At 36.0% G+C, this 22,228-nt stretch overlaps 1 protein-coding gene across 3 annotated transcripts in view; it reads left to right on the forward strand.

Annotated features, from left to right (window-relative positions):
* The window catches only part of PDLIM3 (PDZ and LIM domain 3), a 37,008-nt gene that overhangs the window by 12,306 nt on the left and 2,474 nt on the right, over positions 1 to 22,228 (forward strand). Inside the window, exons 2-7 of one of the 3 annotated variants that reach the window (XM_007517668.3) lie at positions 1,200 to 1,351; positions 2,948 to 3,032; positions 11,795 to 11,862; positions 17,438 to 17,701; positions 19,299 to 19,429; positions 21,842 to 21,953. In XM_007517668.3, coding sequence (XP_007517730.1) covers positions 1,200 to 1,351; positions 2,948 to 3,032; positions 11,795 to 11,862; positions 17,438 to 17,701; positions 19,299 to 19,429; positions 21,842 to 21,953 — 812 coding nt within the window. Of the gene's footprint in view, positions 1 to 1,199; positions 1,352 to 2,947; positions 3,033 to 11,207; positions 11,396 to 11,794; positions 11,863 to 17,437; positions 17,702 to 19,298; positions 19,430 to 21,841; positions 21,954 to 22,228 lie in introns of all 3 variants that reach the window. The other 2 variants (XM_007517669.3, XM_007517670.3) reach the window with 2 other exon arrangements.

Here is a 22,228-nt window from a genome sequence, read left to right on the forward strand (position 1 = left end):
CCAAAACTGTGTAATACTCTGGAGAAAAAAAAAAAATAGCATCTTGCTGGTTGTTTTTTTATTTGTTCTTTCTATTCCCCATTCAAGAGACTATTCTTAAATGTGACTTTTCTTTTTAGGGCTTCCAGACTCTTAACATTAACTCACAAATGGCTTTAATAATTTGTCTAATAAGAAATTAAGCTGAATTCTTAACAGCAAGCATGTTGGCCATATATTCTTCAGTGCTCTGATACAAATATGAGCCCAAGCTTAGACATTATCTTTACTTAGATTCCAGATGGGTGGGTTGCTATTACTTGAACTCTTTAAAGAGTCAAGAGAAGTTATAATTTTCTTTTCACATGGTATCTTTCTCTTAACACAACAATGAGTCTCTTTCCAGCTTTTACTTTCTAGGTTCCCACTCATGTAAAACACAAAAATCACTATTTATAGGAGCACTAAAACATGTCCAATTCAAGCATAAGAACTTGATTAAATGTGATCAGATTCTATCCCTAAATTGAGAGTTTGGGGAGACAAAAAAAAAAAAAAACTTGGTTTTAATTATTTTACTTAAAGTAAAGATAATATTCAAATGCAACTATTTGATATTTTGTCATAGCCAAGGCTTCACTACTCCAAGCTAACTTTTTCAGATCAAAGGGGGTTGGAGGGGAAGATACACTACAGCAGTGCAGTATCCCCAAGTGCTGTAGTACTCCATGTGGTGTGCCAGGGAACTTGAGCCTGGGCTGAAAACATAGCAAAGTAAGCACCTTCCCATAAGATTTTCTTTTAATGTGTTTCAATTATATCTTGAAAACACTAGTGGTGGAGGAGGGGGAAGAATCAGAGATCTTGTGAGAGGCAAAACTGTCATTAGTAAGATTCTTACTAATGACATTAGTAAGAACTGTTTATCATTAGTAAGAACTGTTTAACATTAGTTCTTACTAATGACATTAGTAAGAACTGTTTATCATTAGTAAGAACTGTTTAACATTAGTTCTTACTAATGACATTAGTAAGAACTGTTTAACATGCTGGAAAAATAGAGGCACCACAACTGATTAAGGAGTTATTTTAAATTAGGTTTAAGATTTGTGCCCAATGAAACATTTATAATGTTCCCAAGCAGAACTACAAATGTAAAAGCACAAAACTTGAAAGATTGCACAATGTTGACTTTTAAATGGTGCCATCGTTTCTTTCAGATTACTCCAGGGAGCAAGGCAGCAGCTGCCAACCTGTGTCCTGGAGATGTCATCTTGGCTATTGATGGCTTTGGTACAGAGTCCATGACTCATGCGGATGCACAGGACAGGATTAAAGCAGCAGCACACCAACTGTGTCTCAAAATTGACAGGTGCTTCATAATTAATCGTGTTAGATTTTTATCTGTTTAGCAAGAGAACCTGAACTGTCAATGATTCTGTCCTGCCAGTGAGAAGTATCAAAGGGCCTAAAATTCTGACTTTGTTTTTTTAAACTAGCCACTTAGATCTGTTCTTCATATAAGTTAATCAAGTGATTGCTAACAAAGCATTTCTAAAAGAAATTCTCTGGAATGTCAAGAATATTGAAAGAGGTTAAAAGAATGTTTCTCCTGTACCAATAAAAGTATTGGCCACATAAACATTGCACAGCAATGCCAGTTCTACTGCTGTTTTAAATGTGGTAGAGAGTGAACTGGAATTTTTAGGGATTCTTCTAAACACAATCTCTAGCTTTACCAAAATGTGGTCAAATTAAAAGCTGGCTGTTGCTAATCTATATGCCCTTTCCTGCTTTGTGTGGAATTAAGCCCCAAAGAATCTCAAGGTGTGAAAGCCCATGTGCACATGCATATGCTAAATGAGACATTTTTTACCAAAATGAAAAAAAAAAAAAAAGGAAAAGAAAGGAGAAAAAGAAGATCTGAAAAACTGAACTAGAATTTTTGTTTTGCCAGTAGAGCCTTTATCTGAAACTGAACTGGGAAAAAATAATTCTTTGTTATAGTGCTTGTTAGTGTATAAACCCTGTTGCTATGGTATTCACAATTTCCACTGCTGTGAGCACCTGAAGCACAATCAGTCTGTTTGCCATTTCATGAGGGTAAGTGTGACTCTTTCCTTACCTGTGTGTAACCCATGTTCCCAATAAGCACACAGTCCCTTAGAAGCCACACATTCCTAAGTCAACAAATGAGAACATTTGAGCAAAGCATAATTTCTTGGTGCCAAAACAAGATCCACCTGGCAAAGCATTCTCTGGTGGCCTAGGAAGGATAGGCAGAAAGTGGAGAGCTTGGGAGTTTCCCTTGTCATTGCTTGCTAGCGTATATAGCCAGAACTCCAGGACACCCTCTCCTTTACCGTCTCCTACATGCACTGGAGATCTGCCTTCTCTAGAATCTGTATTATACAACTGCCTTGGTCAGTTCAGACTGTCATAACCAAAATGCCATAAGTTGGGTGACTTAAACAACAAAACATTTACTTCTCATAGTTAGGAAAACTAGAAGTTTGAGATCAGTGTATCTTTTAACGTCAGGGCCCAATTCCTGATTGTGTCTTCACATAGCCTTCCTTGGTACATGCTGTCAGTAAGTGAGCGAGAATGCTTCTTTCTCACTATATAAGGGTGTTAATTCCATATAGAGGAACTTATGACCTCACATAATCCTAATAATCTTCCAAAGACCCCCACCTACAAATGCCATAACACTGTGGATTAGAGTTTCAGCATGAATTTGAACAGGACACACCATTCAGTCTACAGACATCCTTCAGGCTATTTTAATCAATTCAGATAAAGACTAGCCAGACTGCAGCATATTGAATAATGAGTGGGAAGCATTGCTTGTGCTTAAATGATCAAGGATTCATAGTATTTTCACAAACATTATAGGAAATTAACGTTTACTAAAACTTAAAGCACTACCGGATGTGGCGTTCACAAACTTTCATTTTGTTTACAGGGCAGAAACTCGCTTGTGGTCACCACAGGTATCCGAAGATGGGAAGGGTCATCCTTTCAAAATCAACTTAGAATCAGAACCCCAGGTATGAATTTTAGAGGGAATATTACTCGCCCTCTATTTCCTTTTAAATGATGTAGATGCCTTCCAAGGGGGAAGACATGGTAAATGTATTAGAATAAGTCACCTGGTCTTTGCTCTCTGAGATGAATTTATATTGTCCATGTCTTCTCACATAAAAAGAAGAGAAGCATGTCTATACAAACATTTGACTAAAAAGCAAATATGTTCTAATCAGAAAGAATTTGGCTGTATATACAGACAGCCTACTTATTTTTTTCACTCCTCATGATGTGAGTCTGCCAGATGACCATGATGTAATACAAGTTTAAGATGTTAAAACAAAACTAGAGTCTAGTATTTGAAACAGGTGTCTCTAATCTAATAGTTATCCAATCCTTCAAGGTCTTCACCCAGATCTTATTTTATATCCTTTTTAAATTCTCAATTCTGGCATTCTATAATTAAATTTATTCTACAAAAGAGTCTGGCATTATGCAATCATGATAATATTCTGTCCAGGCACTTGAATTACAAAAATATAAAGAATAGCCCGTTGAGGCAACTATCTAATAAACTAAATTAATCTGATCTGATGTGTATCTGACTATTTCTACTTTCAGAAGTGAAATTAAACCAACCTTGTATTGCATTAGTCAGAAAAATGTGATTTAGGACAGGATTTTAGAATCTCTGTTTAGCCAGAAGCTGCTCCAATTTAGAGATACAACGTTGTAAAATTAAATATGCCTTTCAAACAGTGTTTCTACTAAACTGACTAGATATTCCCAACGTGTAGTTTTTCTATGTAGCTCCTGAAAGCATATTTATAATGTATGCTTCCATAGAACCTCTTCTTTCAAGACCATCGACTCCTAGATTTGTCTTTGATCCTCTTTGAACCTCCATTTTCATTTTCTCCTCTATAAAATATATGCAGTCATATGTATCTGTGTCTTATAGGACTTCTCAAATATTTAAATGAAATAATATAGGAAAAGACATGGCACATTCAATTATTTATTTTTAGATCACATGGGTGTTCTCATTATTACAGTAGATACTCTCTTCCACTGGTCTGTGATGAGAAAACCTCCTGGCCTTTCTTGACAGTGAGCTAGGAAGGTGGTCGGATATCTCATAGAAATCAGGAAAGAAGCTCTTCCTTGTAGCTATTACAGGGATCACTACAGATGACATGAGATTAAAGCTTTATTATCAGATAAGGTATAATGCTCCCAGAAAAAGAAGCAAGCTGAGTAGTTTAACCTTCAGAGGAAAGTTTATTAGATCCTTGCTTTAGACTTCCAACTGGAGAGGAGAGTCTGAGCCTAAAAGCCACAATGAACAAAAGGAGAAGAAAAGGGATCCCAAAGACAGTGACCAGGATATGGAATACTTGTGAAGGCAGGAACCTGAGGCTCCTCTTTACTTTGAAACTTCCGGGCATAGCACATAGCAGCTGCTTAATAAATGGCTGAGAAATGAAATGTGAGGAAGCAGAGGGCCTAAAGTCAAAACAAAACTGTATTTCCTAATATTATCCAGGATGAGTTCTGGGAAACAACTCTGAAAATGGTTCTAGGGTATAAGCGATCTTAAAAGTTACATGGGATATTCAGGATAGGTAAGAGTAAGTAAGCAAAGATTGTTTAGATTGGACAGGTAATAAATGCAATGAGCAGAGATCTGAATGCTGATGGTGCCTTAGCCTGGTATTTACTTGAACAATGTCTTTAATAAACATTTTCTTTTGTGGAAGAAAAGACTGGAAAAGTCTGGGGACAGAGCTATCTTGTCTAATCAGATCCATTACAGTAATACCCAAGCTCACCTTTTCCCTCCCAGTCTCAGTTATTACTCAGTTATTACTTGGAGGCAACACATGAAGAAAAAGAGAGCAAGTGGCACTAAAAATTGTAAATAAATAATAAAAAAGGAATTTGAACTTTTCTTTTTTCTTACGTATCACAAACCCAAAATAACGACATGCCTTTTTGTGAATCCTTTTTGCATTCAGATCTTCTCCTAATTTTCAAACCTAATTGTATCAAATGAAGCTAGGGATTCAGTTCAATCAGACAGATTTGAAGTACTAGATCCCCAAGAAGTCCTGATCCTGTTACATTGGCCCCCACTAGCATGTGGATGATTCAGTAAATATTTGTTAAGCACAAGAACAGCTTAAATATGGAAGGGAGTCTGTTTTGCTAACATCTTTCTAAGATAGGAGTTTAAGACTACTTTGAGTTTTTACACTAAAAGAAATTGCTTTTGTAAGTCCATGAATTTTAGTGTGTAACTGATTATTCTAACAGTTGGATTTAAAAGAGAAAACTCACTTTAAATATTCTGACCTCTGTCAGTTGCATTTGACCATGTGTTTTACATTTTGAGATTAGCAAATATCAGTTTTTATGATATGTAAAATGGGAAATAGGAAAAGATAAAGAATGAGAGGAGAAATACAGGTCATAGACCATAGCAGCCAATTTACTGAACATTCCATCAGTTTGAGTCATGACTAATTTTTACTGCCACCCACTCCGAAGGGCCTGTGTTTGAAGGGCTTAGAGATAAGAACTATTTTGGATCCTCACTAATGGACCCAAGGATTCCTTATGATCTTCTGGCTAGATTTCTGCATGACTAGTTCACATAACTTCACACTTGAGGACAGGCATTCCCTACACAAAATAGGTAAGTTCAGTATACTCTTTGCTATCTGAAAATCCTGTAACAAACTAGTGGGCTGTCAGAAAATCATGACACATTTTTTGTATAGGAAAACAGAAAAATATGTCATGGGTTTTCCTACAACCTAATAAAACAAAATGTAGTGATAGAAATCAAACAATGACCCGGTTCGAACCCCGGCTCCCCACCTGCAGGGGAGTCGCTTCACAGGCGGTGAAGCAGGTCTGCAGGTGTCTATCTTTCTCTCCTCCTCTCTGTTTTCCCCTCCTCTCTCCATTTCTCTCTGTCCTATCCAACAACGACAACAACAATAATAACTACAACAATAAAACAACAAGGGCAACAAAAGGGAATAAATAAATAAAATAAATATTAAAAAAAAATCAAACAATGACTTTGATTTATAGATTGGAGAAAAGTTAAATTGTGATTATGTTTGTACTCTTCTTAAATCAATACAAAGCCTTGCAAAAAAAATATTATTTTTTTATCTTTTTCTCAACATGAGACCTCTACAAATAAAACAATCTTCTGGGCAACAAAAGTGTGCCAGTTTGAGAAACAGACGCCATTTATATATTATGTTTTCTGATGCTTTTGTAGTTAAATTGTAAGATGCCATTAACCAAGAAAATAATTGAGACTCCGTTTCTCAATCCAAATCAAACTTGTAAAGCATATGCCCTTTACTGTTGTAATGAAATACTTTACTTTAAAAGAAATGTAAAATACTTGAGGGAGCAGGGGTAATACATCCTACCCAAACCTTGCCATAAATAATAAAATGTTAGCATATTTATTGCCAGTCTTTTTTCCTTTGTATAAACTTGAGTAGTTAGAGACATTTTTTAAATATTTTATTTCTTTTTTATTTTACTGAGAGAGATGACTTTTCAGAAAGAAAAAATGACTCTTTCCTGAATGGGGAAAAAAGTTGTTTCTATTTCATTATAAAAACTGCATTCTTGCCATAAATTTGAGTGGAGTGTGGCTCAGAATTTCTTCTTTTATTCACATTGTCTTAAGGAACTGGAAGATGGCCTACACAAAATAGGCTCTCTTAATCTCCATCCTCAAAGTCTCCCACAATGAGATACAGGGAAAACTTAAAGCAGATTAATAATGAGAAAATAATTTAAAGAGAGACTATTTTTCATTTGAGGAGTGAGCATTGGGGAGATGGAAAGTGGTTGTTTATAAATTTCAAACACGATGAAAAATAATCATTCACTCAGTGTGGCTTGATCTAGATATATGATCACTTGATGAAATTTGTTCCCATTCTTGTTTTCCCCCCATCATGTTTTTCCTTATAAACAAATGTACATAGGCATATTATCAAACATGTCTCAAACATATTGTTTCCGTTGAGGCTGGTAATTGCCTCAATTCTTGAACTGAGTTTTCTTGGAGACTTTTTGGTTGTTCGTTTTTCTTTTTGGGTTTTTTGTTGTTGTTGTGTTGGGGGGTTAATACTTTACAGTGGATTCATTACGTATCAGACAATTTCATTATGTATCAGGCAACCAAAGTTTTCTCCCTCTCCTCTTCCCCGCAACTCCCCCCGACCCGGAGTCCTTTGATACAGTATACCATGTCCATTTTTTTTTTTTTTTGTCTTTGAATGACTTCTCCAAGAAAGAAACTGAAAGGTAGACTTAAGTACAGTCATTGCTGAGGCCCTTCCAAGGACTTAGGAGATTGTTAAGAGCTCCACTCTCCCTGATGTTAGCAATCTCTGTTAAGTTACTTACCTTTTATTCCAGCAGCTTGAACATCTCATTAATTCAAAATATTATTCTTTAATGTAGCTCCTAACATTTAAAATTGTCTTTTAAAATGCTTTAATTGGGGGCCGGTGGTAGCGCAGCAGGTTAAGCGCACATGGTGCAAAGCACAAGGACCCCGGTTTGAACCCCCGGCTCCCCACTCGCATAGGGGTCACCTCACAAGCAGTGAAGCAGGTCTACAGGTGTCTGTCTTTCTCTCCCCCTCTGTCTTCCCCTCCTCTCGCAATTTCTCTCTGTCTTATCTAGCAACAGCAATAAGAACAACAATGATAAACAACAAGGCTAACAAAAGGGAAAAATTAGCCTCCAGGAACAGTGGATTTGTAGTGCAGACACCAAGCCCCAGCAATAACCCTGGAGGCAAAATAATAATAATATTATTATTATTAATAAATGCATTAATTAATTACAATGATTAATTACTGTATTCCTAAGAGATAAGAATCACTAAGATACTTTTTGCCTGAGTAGAATAAACACAAGAGCTGGACTATATTAACTGCTATATAAATTTTTTACTGGTATTTTCTGTTACTAATGATTTTCCAGGAAAAATAAAAAGAGATTAGAGCAGAACAGTAAAATTCTAATTGGCTTTGTCTTTTGAGTCTGTTTGACCATCAACAGTGATGTAAGACTTGGATGGAATGTTGCTTCTCAGTGCCATACTTAAACTTTTTGTTTACCTTTGTTGTATACACTTCTTTGTGCTTTTTTGAAATGACTTTAGCAGCCTATAAACTAATGTTTTGCAAAGCTTTAATACAAACATTTGAAGCTTATATTAGAAATACTTCCTTTCATGATCTAATTTTTAAAAAAACAGAGGTTTATTTTAACAATGTATACACTGGTGACCTTTACAATATACAACTGAAAGTGAAAATGTTGGAGTTAACTTATATGTCAATATTTGGAAGTAATGTTTAGGACAATTAGTATACAAGTGTCTTCTGAGAAAATGCCCCATTTTCTAAGACAATGTCTTCCATGTTTATCATTTTAAGACTAAGAAAATAGGACAGAGATTTTTTACCCCCCATAAAGTCATCACACTATGTTAGCCATGTTTTATAAATTCAATTCTTACTGCCATAATCTTTAAGACATATCGTACTCCCTTCTCCCCTCAACCCCTCACCCCAAAAAAAGAAGTCCCAAAAAACTAGAGTCCTTCAGTCCTTCCTGCTTTACTCATTTAATTACAATTAAAGATTTATAATTCACTAAACCAAAATCAAGCAATTAGTCTTCTTTCTCTTTCATACAGAAAGAATTGAAAATATGGCCATTGTTTCCAGTTCACCTTTTCATGCCATAATAATAGCCAATCATGATGATTAATTATTAAATGCAGTCAATCTAAATTCATTATTAAATCAACCAAAACAATCAGATCATACCACTGTAAAAATATTTGGTGACACCCATTTTCACATTCTGGAATTTAACTTTTTTTTTTCTAAAGCCACATTTGGTTGTTTCAAACATTCTGCTGTTGAATAGCAGTAACTATATTGTCATCCAACCACCTCCTAGGCAGTGCTCCATTATAATGGAGAAAAACAAAATCTATAAGTATATTAATGGAATCCTATTATAGAATCAGAAGTTATTTTATACAGTTCAACTTTTTGAGTTCATGGGTCTATTAAAAAGAAAACTGATGAGGGAAAAAAAAAAGGTGTTTTTTGCCACTAGGTACCAGGAAGTTTGAGGCAGCTGAAATCAAAGTCTCCGCAAAGCTAGTATTTGAAGGTATACTCCATCTGCCTTGTGATAACTATAAAATATATGTGTGTGTAAATAAGCTCAGTTGGAGCATTAGAGATTATTAGAGTGTAATAATTCCCTTCTTAAGAAAACCAAAATAAGCATTGTACACTTGAATTTGTACTGGTTCTCGTTGGTGTTCTCAACCACAAGAATGTATGAAAAACTCTGGGATTCCCTCCCTTAGGAAGATAGTCTATTTTCTAACAGAATAAAACAAAATGTATAATCCCAAAATTTACCCATATACATAACAGAGATTTTTAAATGGCACAAAAATACTACAGAAGCTTTCATTTCCTCTCTCTCTCTCTCTCTCTCTATCTATCTATCTATCTTATTTGACAGGACAGAGAAAAATTGAGAGGGGAGGGGGAAAGAGAGAAAGTGAAAGAGAGAGGGAGACCTGCAGACCTGCTTCACTACTCATGAAGCATCCCCCCACCTCCAATAGGTGGAGAGTGGAGCTCAAACCTGGACCTCTCAATTTCATTAAATAAAAACAGTCACAGGGTAGGATAGTTCACCCAGTAGAGCACACACTTTATCACGTTGTAAGGACTCAGATTCGACTCCTGACACCACATGCGAGCATAATACAAAGGGGAAAATTCACAAGAATGTGTGTCACTTCTCTCTGTCTTTCACCACTTTGCTTCTCTTCGGAGACCAAAAAGAAGAAAAAAATGTTCACCAAGAGTGGTGGGATTGTGCAGGCATGAAACCCCAGCACAGCCTAGGCAGAAGAAAGAATAATATTGAATTCAAAGTTTTCTTTCTGGGAACATTTCAAACACTTATAAATATTTGTACTATTTGAAATCCATGTGAAGCATTGTTGGCACACTCACAAAAATAGGAGAAGTTGATGTAAATGTGTGAGTATTCTTTCACTAATTCTGCAAATGAAAAGATCTGGGAAGAAAATTAGCTTATGTGTATCTTAACGTTTGGCTGTCTTCTGCTGCTTAGCATGGAACAAATGTGATTTAATGACTTTACATAATTATGTCTATAGAAAATTGGAAAACAAAAAATAGATATCCAGGTTATTCATGCATGCTTTAAATCCAGTTGTAGTTGTTTGTTTTCTTTTGAACTCGGATGTTTATTCCTTTCTCCCAAGTAGTAATGTGAAAATCCCTTTATCAACTGTATACATAGCTATCTATGAATTACCAGCTTTAGTCTTTCTGGAACTAGAGTAAACATGAAGTATCTTTAACACAGAATATGAAATTATCACAGTTATTTTTAAAAAGTTTTCCTTTAAAATTTATTTCTTGTTTCCATAAAGGAAAAAAAAAGTCTCACTGCCTTTCTTTTCTAAGTTTAAGGTTATGATTTCATCCAGATTAAGCATTTGGGTTTTTGCTAGAGGCATCCAGAAAGAAAAAGAACTTTTACTAGGATTAGTTAAAATGATCTGGTATAGTTATTCATAAATGCTCGATCCCATTCTGGTTTATTCCTTCACTTAGAAAGTGAGGGAAATTTTATTTATTAAGACATCAGTAGAAGAGAAAGCATATATAAGTCCTATATGAAAAAATATGAAGAAAAATAATTTTTACTAAGTAAAAAAAAAATCTCTGACACAAAATTTCAGTGCTCAAATGAGTCATCTGAGAATATGTTTAAATCTAGAGATATACAAGTCAGTAGAAGCAGACTAAAGTTACAATATTCAAAGGATCTCCTAGTATTTATAGTAATGTCAATTCCTTTGCACCTTAGCATTTGGTAGATGTACAGTATAGCACGTTAAAATTCACAGGAAATGTAAAAATAGGTTATTCCAAACTCCTCCTTTAACCTTGCCATTTATCTCACAGTAGGTAAAGAAGCTTTGATTAACAATAGCAGTGCTGTTAATTTTGCTCACTAATGGCTTTGTTGTGCATTCTGTGGCTCTGTGTATTCTGTCTGCCATTGTACAGGAGTTCAAACCCATTGGTACCGCTCACAACAGAAGGGCCCAGCCTTTTGTTGCAGCTGCAAACATTGATGACAAAAGACAGGTAGTGAGCGCTTCCTATAACTCACCAATTGGGCTCTATTCAACTAGCAATATACAAGATGCACTTCACGGACAGCTTCGGGGTCTCATTCCTAGTTCACCTCAAAAGTAAGTATCAGACTCTCAAGTTTCTAGCCATGATGTTCTTAACAGAGATTATCTGGCTTCTTTTTCTTTCAAAAGTCCAGCTCTGGCTGTTTGCTTTTTTTTGTTGTTGTTGTTCTTTTTACTTTACTCAAGGCACTATCAAATTTTACTTTAAGGATGGGCATCTAAAACATGGTTCTAATGTTCATGGTTCCTGAAGGCATTATAAGATACTCATAAATGTTCGCATTTATCAAGCAAATGGTGAAAACAAAGATGTTGCTCTGTCCCCATCAACATGCACTGAGCCCTGTCAATACATGGTGGTAAATAATCCTCTGTACAATTATCGTTCATGTAATATTGTCTAAAAAAATTAATCTTCCACTCAGGGACTGTTTGAATGCTTTGTTTTTACAGGATGTGAACTACTTTGAACACAAGCACAATATTCGGCCCAAACCTTTCATAATCCCGGGCCGAAGCAGGTCATAAATTCTGTTTATGTTTGGAGTGCATGCTTCTTTAATTTCTTTACTAATCACCAAGAAGTGGACCTTTGGCGTGTATGTGGTGGCTTTTCTCATTGTGAAGCTTCTTTCAAAAGCAAGAGAAATAGATCCTCTTAATAGTGTAGTATAGTAGTCAACTAGACTCCATTTGGGGGAGTAAATTTTAAAAAGGTTACAGAGTCATGAAATGTTATAAATCACCACTTATATTTATAACCAACTGCCCTGCTACTTGAAGGATTCCATCCAGAACAGTGACCTTTGAGACAGGAAGACACGGTCTGCCCCAAGTTAGGAATGCCCAGCCAACAGGAACATCAATGGAAACCAGGCCCTGGTTAGGAGGAAGGACGCAGGTGGAGCATCCGTGGGAACACTGGTGCGGCTCTGTGTGCATGATGCCCTGATAACCCCCAACTCAGCACTAGTTTCCCAAAGCACCAGCAAAGCCACTAATGAATCCTACCCTTTCCAGTTCCTCCATAAAAACAAACACTGATTCTTATGGATGCTTACAAAAGAAAAGAGGCCACATGAAAAGGAATTTTTCCACTTGTGGAAGAGTATGAATCAAAAAGATTTGGCAGAGACACACCTAGTAGAGTGCACATGTTCAATCCACCACCCCCCACCTGTGGAGGGGGGGAGGGGAGTGTCACAAGTGGTATAGCAGTGCTGCAGGTGTCTCTCTTTCTCTCTCACTCACTACCTCTCCCTTCAACTGCCCTTTGTCTCTGTCAAAAAAAGGATAAATCTAATAACGGCCACCATGACCAGTGGATTTGCTGTGCAGGCACCGAGTCCCAGCAATAACCTTAGTGGCAATTTAAAAACAGGAAAGAAAAGAATTGGAGGAGGAGCTACAGTGTTTATCCTCACAGCTAACTATATAGCATAATAATGGCATAATAATGAGAAAGCTCTTAATTGGAGTCTGTCAATCTCAGAAACAGATTGTCTGAAATAATCCTTCTTAAATATTTTCTATAGAAGGTGAAGTCCAACCTACAGGAGGGGTGGGGAACTAATGCACTGTTTGCTACAACAAGAAATAATGCCAAGGGAGACCCAAACCCACTTCTATGACCTCAGTTATATCAGTCAGGTCATAAAGAGGAAAACAGTGATTAGAGTGAGTTCATCCTAACAGATTAGTATCACTGAATAACCAGGTGTAACAGGGAAGTAGATTCAATTCCTAGATGTTTTATTTAATTTTACTGTTGTTAAGAAAGAAAAAAAGAAAAACTCAGTACTGGAAAGACACATCTCTCCTTCAGTTTGTTAAAAGTTCATCACCTCTGAATATCTTTCAAAACCAGTCAACTTTCAGTGTGATCCTCCTGATCACTAGCGGAATCTCAGTTTATGATGCCCACTATAAATGGTCAGTCATTATTTGGCGCATCCCTTTCCCTAAGCAAGGATTGCCTCACAGCGTGTCAGATAATTTTGTCACATTAGATATAGAGCAGTGGAGTGGAAGAGCAGAATACGCAGCTTAAAAGATACTAGGATGAAAGGCATTATCTCTTCAGTGATTTAAAGTGATACTGGTGAATATTAAATGCTCAAAAAAATGTCCATGGACAAAGTAACAAACCCCTAAAAGAACAAAGCAGTATTGCTTGAGTGGCTAGAAGAATGGGGAGCTTTTATCTTCCCAGCATCCTTGCAACTCCACATAAACCTTCTTTTACTTCTTTTTGGCCCATTGATTATATTACATCTGCATCTTTTCCTTGTTTTTCATATTCAGCAGCTTCCCAACCCTGCTTCTAATAGCATTATTATAGATTAAAAGTTCAAGTATTATTTAATTATTCAGTAAGCATATGTACAATTTGCTAAAGAAGCATAATAAAATTAACACATTTATACTCTCTTGACATTAGGATGAATATAAGTCCACAAACGTTGGGGCCAGGCTGTGGCACAGTTGGTTAAGCGCACATAATACTATTCCCACAGACCCAGCTTCAAGCCCCAGCCTCCCACCTACCGGAGGGGACACTTTACAAGCAGTAAAGCAGGTCTGCAGGTGTCTATCTTTCTCCCTCTCTATACCCCCCTCCTCTCTCAATGTCTCTCTGTCCTGTCAAATATAAATAAATAAATAGGCTGGTGGTGCCCCACTTGGTTGAATGCACATGTTATAATGCACAAGGACCTGAGTTTGAGCCCCCAGTCCCCACCTGCATGGGGAAAACTTCAAGAGTGGTGAAGCAGGGCTGCAGGTGTCTCTCTCCCTCTCTGTCCCTCACTTTCCTCTCGATTTCTGGCTGTCTCTATCCAATAAATAAATAAATAAAGGTAATTTAAAATTTTAACAAGTAGACGAAGGAAGGAAGGAAGGGAGGAAGGAAGGAAGGAAGGAAGGGAGGGAGGGAGGAAGGAAGGAAGGAAGGAAGGGAGGGAGGGAGGAAGGAAGGAAGGAAGGAAGGAAGGAAGGAAGGAAGGGAGAAAGAAAGAAAGAAAGAAAGAAAGAAAGAAAGAAAGAAAGAAAGAAAGAAAGAAAGGAAGAAAGAAGGGCTGCCAGGAGCAGTGAATTCATAGTGCTGACACCCCAATTTCCAGTAATAACTCTGGAGGTAGTCGCACATGTGCCCACGCACATGTACTAAACCTAGGCCAATTTAGTCATCATTTTCTGAGCACTAGCCTAGCTGAATTTGAGAACAAGGGGGGGTAAATGAAAAGGCCATGTTTTTTCCTTCTCTCTCCCTCATCTCTCAACATCTTTTTTTTCCCCTTTTTATCATTTTCCTTGTTGGTAGTGTCAGGATATCAACTACCAGGGTGAAAACAAGGTGGATTCTATTATTATCAACAACCTTTGCTATTTGATATTTGAAATAGCTGTTGACATGACTACACAGATGCTCCCAGTTTAATAAACAAGGCACATTTAACTCTCAACAAAGTGGTACACAGAACAACAGGCCATAGATAGATGAGGCAAAAAGGTAATCCTTGTTTGTTTAGGGTCTCTTTCCTATTTAACAGACTAGAGGGCTGGGGAATTAGCATAATGGTTATGCTAAAAGACTTTAATGTCTGAGGCTCTGAAGTTCCAGGTTTGGTCCCCAATGCCATCATAAACCAGAGCTGAGCAGAGCTTTAGTAAACAAATAATAATAATAGTAATAATAATAATAAATCCCATTTAACAGACAAGGCCCCCTAAATAGAATGATAGAGAAACCAGAAAACAAAAAATGTAATCTTTTCTTAAAGTTACTTACACAAACATGCATGTAAACAAAAACAATAAAATAGAAAAAATTACTAACTACCACAATGGTAAAATAAGATATATCTGTAAATCTGAATTGGTCATATCTTCTCCACTATAGCACCATGCCTGCAGTGTCATCCAGTCACAGCAGTTACAAATACTTGTACATATGCACTCCAGGCACAAATGGTTAGACTAAGACTAAGTCTTCTAAGGTTTAACTCAGTGTTTCAAATCCCTAAATTATAATTTATGAAATTTCATGAAGTCAAATCAATATGATTTTCACTAAACTGCACTACAACTGAAATGTGACTTCTTTTACCAAATAAAGTTGACTTCAAGTGGCTGAGTATGTGGAGCCTACAAAAAAACGGTGATTGAGATTTGGAATCTTTGCCTGTCATCAATCAGTGCTTAGACAATTTCTCAACAAAGATGCAGTGAAAGAGCAAGTTCACATTTACTTTCATTGACTAGATTAGGTTCTGTGGGTGTTTGAATCAAATAACCATTTTTTGATGGGGGAGGACATAGCATAATGGTTTTGCAAAAAAAATTTCATGCCTGAGGCTCCAAAGTCCCAGATCCACTCTCCCATACAACCATGAGAGCAGAGCCATCTCATAAAATAGAATAAATAAATAAATAAATAAATAAATATCCATTTAACAAAACAGGTTATTCAGATTAATCAGGCAACAGCACTAATAAAACCAACAAAATCACTGGCAGATACCAGTTGGGTTTTTCCACCCCTTGAAATTATTGTGAGTTGCCCTAGAAAACTAACTGAGATCTATGGAGCCAAACTGAGAGTGTTTTGCAGTCACCTATCATGGGAAGATGAAAAATTGTACTCAAGTGTCAACATTTGTATTATAAACCATTATCCCACCAATAAAATCATAAAAAAAAAAAGAGGCCAGGTGGTGGTGCACCTGGCTAAGTGCACGCACTATAGTGCACAAGGACCCAGGTTCAAGCCCTTGGACCCCACTTGCAGAGGGAAAGCTTCACAAGTAGTGAAGCAGGGCTACAGGTGTCTCTCTGTTTCTCTGTCTCTATATCTCTTCCTCCTCTCTTGATTTCTCACTGTGTCTATCCAATAATGAATTAATTACATTTTTAAAATTCATAAAAGAGAAAAAATAAAGAAGATACTACGTTAGATAAACATATAAATTTCTTGAATTTATAACAACACCAAAAAATAAATATTATAGATGTTTGCATTAATACTAATATTTCTTTTTGTTTTGTCTTAAATGCATGATTTAAAAAAAAAAACCTCAATATATTTCATTTCAAATAAAATTATTTTCTTACACTGCCCTTAAAAATGCATGCAGAAATGACTTGTTAGTATCGGCATGTCAGTGGTGAAAAGCATTTTACACATTTTCATAGAGTATGAAATATCCTTAGTATCTCTTCAAACTGCACAAGGAGTCTTTATTAACAACTCCCTTCATTTTGCCTCTGAAAGAAAATTACAAATATGCGTGGAAATATTTGTGTGCTTCCAAAATTTTACATGAAATAGACTTGGGTGCATCCAAAGAATCTGAGATCACATTACTTGCCCTCTAACGATTAATTGCAAGGTGACAAGCATTTATTGGCTATATCTATAGCCAGTGAAACCATGGAACGTATTTAAGTGAGTTGCACACACAATTAAAGAGAAAGCTAAAGTAGTAACACTAAGATATTTAAAAGAAAAAATGCCTTTGTCACAAAGCCTACGTGTTGCCAATTACAACTACTATAACTACATTTCCAAAAATTCATTTTGATCTTCACACTGCATAGTTAGTTATTATTTGTGAAGGGTTATTTATTAATTCTGTGATTTTAAACACTGCAGCTCAGAAAAGGATGCTCTGACAACATAACTCCCAAATCACATGTTGATTATATTGTCAAATTTAAAATTCTTTGGCATATTTTTTTTAAATGAGGATGGTCACATCTCTTCTATTTATTGTATTTATAACTCTGTCTGTGTTTAACCCTCTCCTTACAAATCTATGTATAACCCTCACCTTACAAATCATCCATTAAAACAGAATCAAAAGATGCCTTGTCACCTGCACCTTTGGCTAGTTTCGTCAGTAATGAATTTCTAAATGTCTTCCCTTTAAAAAAAACATAAATCCTGGTCAGATATAGACATTTTAATCAGTTTACTTAGTTCACCTGAACTGTATCTCTTCAATTTCTTTTAACCTCTCTGTGCTTGTTCTCTGTTCTCCTGTCTGGATTTTCGGGTTCCTGTGTCATCTATGTGTAACGTGGTCATTAACACAGTGGATGCAGTACTCCGTCGGGTATTGACTGTTGCAGTGGACGTAGCACTCCTTCTTCTGTCAGTACTATTAGTACTATTTGCCCAGGTGACTTGAAAGTTGCTGCTAAGATGGCCCCTAACATTCCTTTGGAAATGGAGCTTCCTGGTGTGAAGATTATACATGCTCAGTTTAATACACCTATGCAGTTGTACTCAGATGACAATATTATGGAAACACTTCAGGGTCAGGTTTCAACAGCTCTAGGGGACACAATCCCAATGAGGTAATACACGTCTTTTCAAACCATGGGCATATTAACTTAAAACACTGACAATGTTAACTTTATTAATGCTTTCTTTAACATTGTCTTAATTGAAAGTATTGTGACAAGCTTTAAAAAAAATACTAAGGGTTTATTGCAAATATCTAGGCCTAATGAGACAGTCAATTTGAGAACTTTATGTGACTAGTTGAAATAAAATGAAACCATGGAAAAATCAAGCTTATATGTTTTGAAAGCTACAGTGTACCTGATAAATGTCTGTTGTAATCCTTCTAAAAAGTTAATTCTAATCTAGTATATTCTAATTTTCTCTGGGGTCAAAAGTTGGAAAAGGACTAGGAGATTCAGAAGTTTTAAAAAGAGATACTTCTTTCTTCCAGCGGTCTTTTAAAAAAATTGTCATTATTTTTCCACATAAATTCTTTGTCTTAAATAGTGTTTTAAAATGAAAATTCCAAGCTTAAAATACATATTTAATTTCCATTGGTCTCTACCTTGACTATTTTCTTCATTGTTATGAATATTTGTTCAAACTACTTTTGTACCAGGTTTTGACTACTAAAAAATATTAATATTATGATAAAAAGTTACTACTTCATTTAACATTACAGAACCACTGCTTTAAAGTATGTAATGTGTGTTATGTCACAGTGAACCAAAAAACATCTCTTAGAATGATTATAGTGTGCTAATAAAAACATATCTCAAAATCATTTTGTAAGAAATCTGAGATATACATATATATACATATGTGTGATGATTGTTTTCAAATATGAGACAGGAAATAAAAATTTGTGCAGATAGCAACTACCTTTGCTAAATGAGGTAATTAAGAGATATACAGTAATAAAGCATTTAGGGTCTGACATGTAGAATTACTGTGGCATTCTTTGTTGATCATCATGCATATGGTTGTATAACGTATATTGACATAAATCTGCCATCATTGCTGCAAATGAATTCTTTTTAAATTTAAAATATAGTCAATATAGCTTATGTATAAATGAAAACTCCTATACAGTGTGCTTTCCAACACTAAAAAGTTGAACTTCTTCAGTTTATAGACAAAATGATACCTGTGCTTTTTCCAGGCATTAGGAAAGTAAATTAGCCATAAAAACAAAATTAAATCATGTGCTTCATATACTTCTAGTTTACTGATAAAGGATTCTGAATTTTATTGGTAATTATATGACAGCACAATCAAGTAGGCTCACTTTCTACCATGTGGATATTCTTTTTTTTTTTTTTCTGAGAAAAGTTAACTTTCTCCACATCTACAAGTAAATACCCACAACACAAGTTATATTTTCTTTAAATACCATTTTATAACAACTACTTTTTAGCTGTGTTGCAAAGTATCTGGGTAAATCAAAAAGTAATGATGTGGCTCCCAAGGTAATTACTAGAAATCAAGACAACTCATGTAAATTCACATTACATTTTTAACTATAAGAGAGACTAACTTGAAAGTGATGAGACTTCACGTAGGAGTTGTAGCAAATGCAGTGGTGGCTGCTTATTGTTGATGCCGTGTGGTTTTGTTCATGTGTTTGTTTTTGCATATCTGGTGCTGCTTTGCCATGCTGGGTTTCAGTGAACCCACAGCCTCAGTGCCCCCACACTCAGATGTGTACCGGATGCTCCATGACAATCAGGATGAACCCACTCAACCTCGACAATCAGGCTCCTTCAGAGTGCTCCAGGAACTAGTCAACGATGGCACCGGTGAGCAGACATGAGCATCTGCTCAAACACTGATGGCAGTTGTTAGAAGTGTTTTGGGGGTTGGGGGGGGAGGCAAGAGGATAGCAAATATATGGGAAAGGAAAGTCTAAAATAAGATTTTACCTAGTAATCAAATAAATTCTTGCTTAGAAGGGTCCAGATATGGAAAGGCACTTCCAAAAAGGAGCTGGAAGCCACTAACGTGGTGGTAAAAGAGAACCAAAGCCAAAACGTCACTCACAGTAGTCAAAGGCTAGCTCAGCTTATATATATATCATCATTTTGAATGGATGTTGCAAAATTTCCCCACTTTCCCCCACACTCCACAACAATTTCATCATCAAAAATTTTAAATAACACTGGAATAACTCCTTATTCTGTTCCAGATCCTGCACCAAGTACTTTTCATACGACATCATCATCACTTAATCTTCACTAAGGATCAGAGAGATAGGAGCTATTTTCTCTAACAAATGAGAAGCTTAGGCATAGTGAGTGTAAGACTTCCACAGTCATTGTACTCTTACCATCATTTTTCCACCCCCACAAAAATATATTGTCCTTTAAAGTTGCACAAAGATGCAAAAGTGCCCTGTTACTATGACTGTTTGTTTTGGGGGTTTTTTTTGTTTGTTTTTTAAGAAAATAACACACATTGATAAGAATGTGGAGAAATGGGAGTCCATGTGTATTGCTGATGGGGATATAAAATGGTTCTAACCATCTTTGTTTTAATACCATCACTAAAAGGGAAGAGAGTCTAGAAAACACCAGAGGAAGTCAGGCACTGTTTCACTTATCTGAGAGGGAAGAGGAAAAAGGAAGGACACTCGGAAGTAATAATAAGTGTAACAGGAAGTGAAGGCAGGGCCAAGAAGTGAATAAAAATGGGCAAAAAATAGATAGATAGATAGATAGATAGATAGATAGATAGATAGATAGATAGATAGGCAGACAGAGAGACAGATGATAGATGCATAGATATATAGTCAACCCATATCTATGACCTTGGGAGAACTCTGGCAGTGGAATTATACCCCTATTCTCTTATAATTTTGTAAATCACTAAGAAAAATTAAAGTAAAAACAAAATGGTCCTCTATGGAAACCAGTATGATATTCTTAATAAACATAGAATTACCATATGATCCAGGAATCCTATTGCTATGTATAAACCCAAAGGAATTTAAAATAGGAACTCAAACCAATGCTTTTGTATCAATGTTCATAGCAGAATGATTTATAAAATCTAAAAGGTAAACACAGTTTAAATATATACTAAAATATAAGCATATAGGTAAAATATGATATATCATACAATAGAATCTTACTCATCCTTAAAAAGCTATGAAATTCTAATACGTACTATATCATGGATCAGCCTTGAAAATATACTAATAGAGGAAGCCAGACACAAAAGGATAAATACTGTTCATATACATTTGTATAATATAGCTAGAACAGGTAAATTCATAAAGACAGAAAATAAAATATAGGGCTACCAAGGGTTAGAGAGAGTGGAAAACTATTAAGAGACATAGAATTTCTATTGCAATCGTGAAAAAGTTCTGGAAATATGCATTGGTGATGGTTGCACAGTTCTGTAAATATAACTAATGCCACACTTAAAATGGAAAAGGTGGTCAGGTTTGCATAGACACAATTTTACCACAATGAAAAAAAATTTTATATGTTTTTTCTTTTGGGAGGAATAAATGTTTTACATTCGACAGTGAATACAATAGCTTTTACATGCATAACATTTCTCAGTTTTCCACATAACAGTACAGCCCCCACTAGGTCCTCTGTCATACTATTCTAGGACCTGTACTCTCCCCCCCACACAATGAAAATTTTTAAAAAGAAATAGACACATGGCCTGAAAAGCAAGGACCAGAGTAATGATCTTGGTTCAAGCCCCCGGCTCCCCACCTGCAGGGGGTGAAGTAGGTCTGCAGGTGTCTATCTTTCTCTCCCCTTGTCTGTCTTCCCCTCCTCTCTCCATTTCTCTCTGTCCTATCCAACAAAAGCAATGACAACAACAATAATAAATGACAACAACAAGTGCAACAAAATGGGGAAAATGGCCTCCAGGAGCAGTGGATTCTTAGTGTAGGCATTGAGCCCCAGCAATAACCCTGGAGACAAGAAGAAAAGAAATAGAAAAATGCTCTCTACCTCTTTGAGCATTTTACAACAGCTCCAAATAAAACCACCTGTTAACTAATTCTGTTTTTGTAAGTCCTTATTTCAGAACAAGTCATGCTTCAGCTGATCCTACTCCTTTTGATATGATAGTACAGGTGCAATTTAAGAAGCCCTTAGGTTAAAGTGCACACCTTAAAATAGAAGCAAAGTACAAACTGCAACCAGCTGTTCCCTTCCATAAATGGAAACACTTTATTTTTTCAGATGACCGTCCTGCTGGAACTAGGAGTGTGAGAGCTCCAGTTACAAAAGTCCACGGAGGGGCTGGCAGCACACAGAAAATGCCAATCTGCGACAAATGTGGGAGTGGCATTGTGTAAGTTTCATTTTCAGCCCAGGAATGCAATAGAAATCCTAATCTAGGTCCTTTATTTTTATTCATTGGCTACAATGTTCAGCACATTTTGACTAGGTAGATGTACCCTAAGATAGGCATATAAGGTGATTCAGCAAACTTGACATAACTTCAGATACCATCTCACAAAAAAAAAAAAAAAAGCTCCAGTATATTAAATAATCATTTCCAAGAATCATGACTTCACACCAAAAGACCAACCTTTTGTTACTGCATACACTTTGGTAATTCCTTTT

Source organism: Erinaceus europaeus, chromosome 2 (genome assembly GCF_950295315.1).
Source record: "Erinaceus europaeus chromosome 2, mEriEur2.1, whole genome shotgun sequence".
NCBI lineage: Eukaryota > Metazoa > Chordata > Mammalia > Eulipotyphla > Erinaceidae > Erinaceus > Erinaceus europaeus.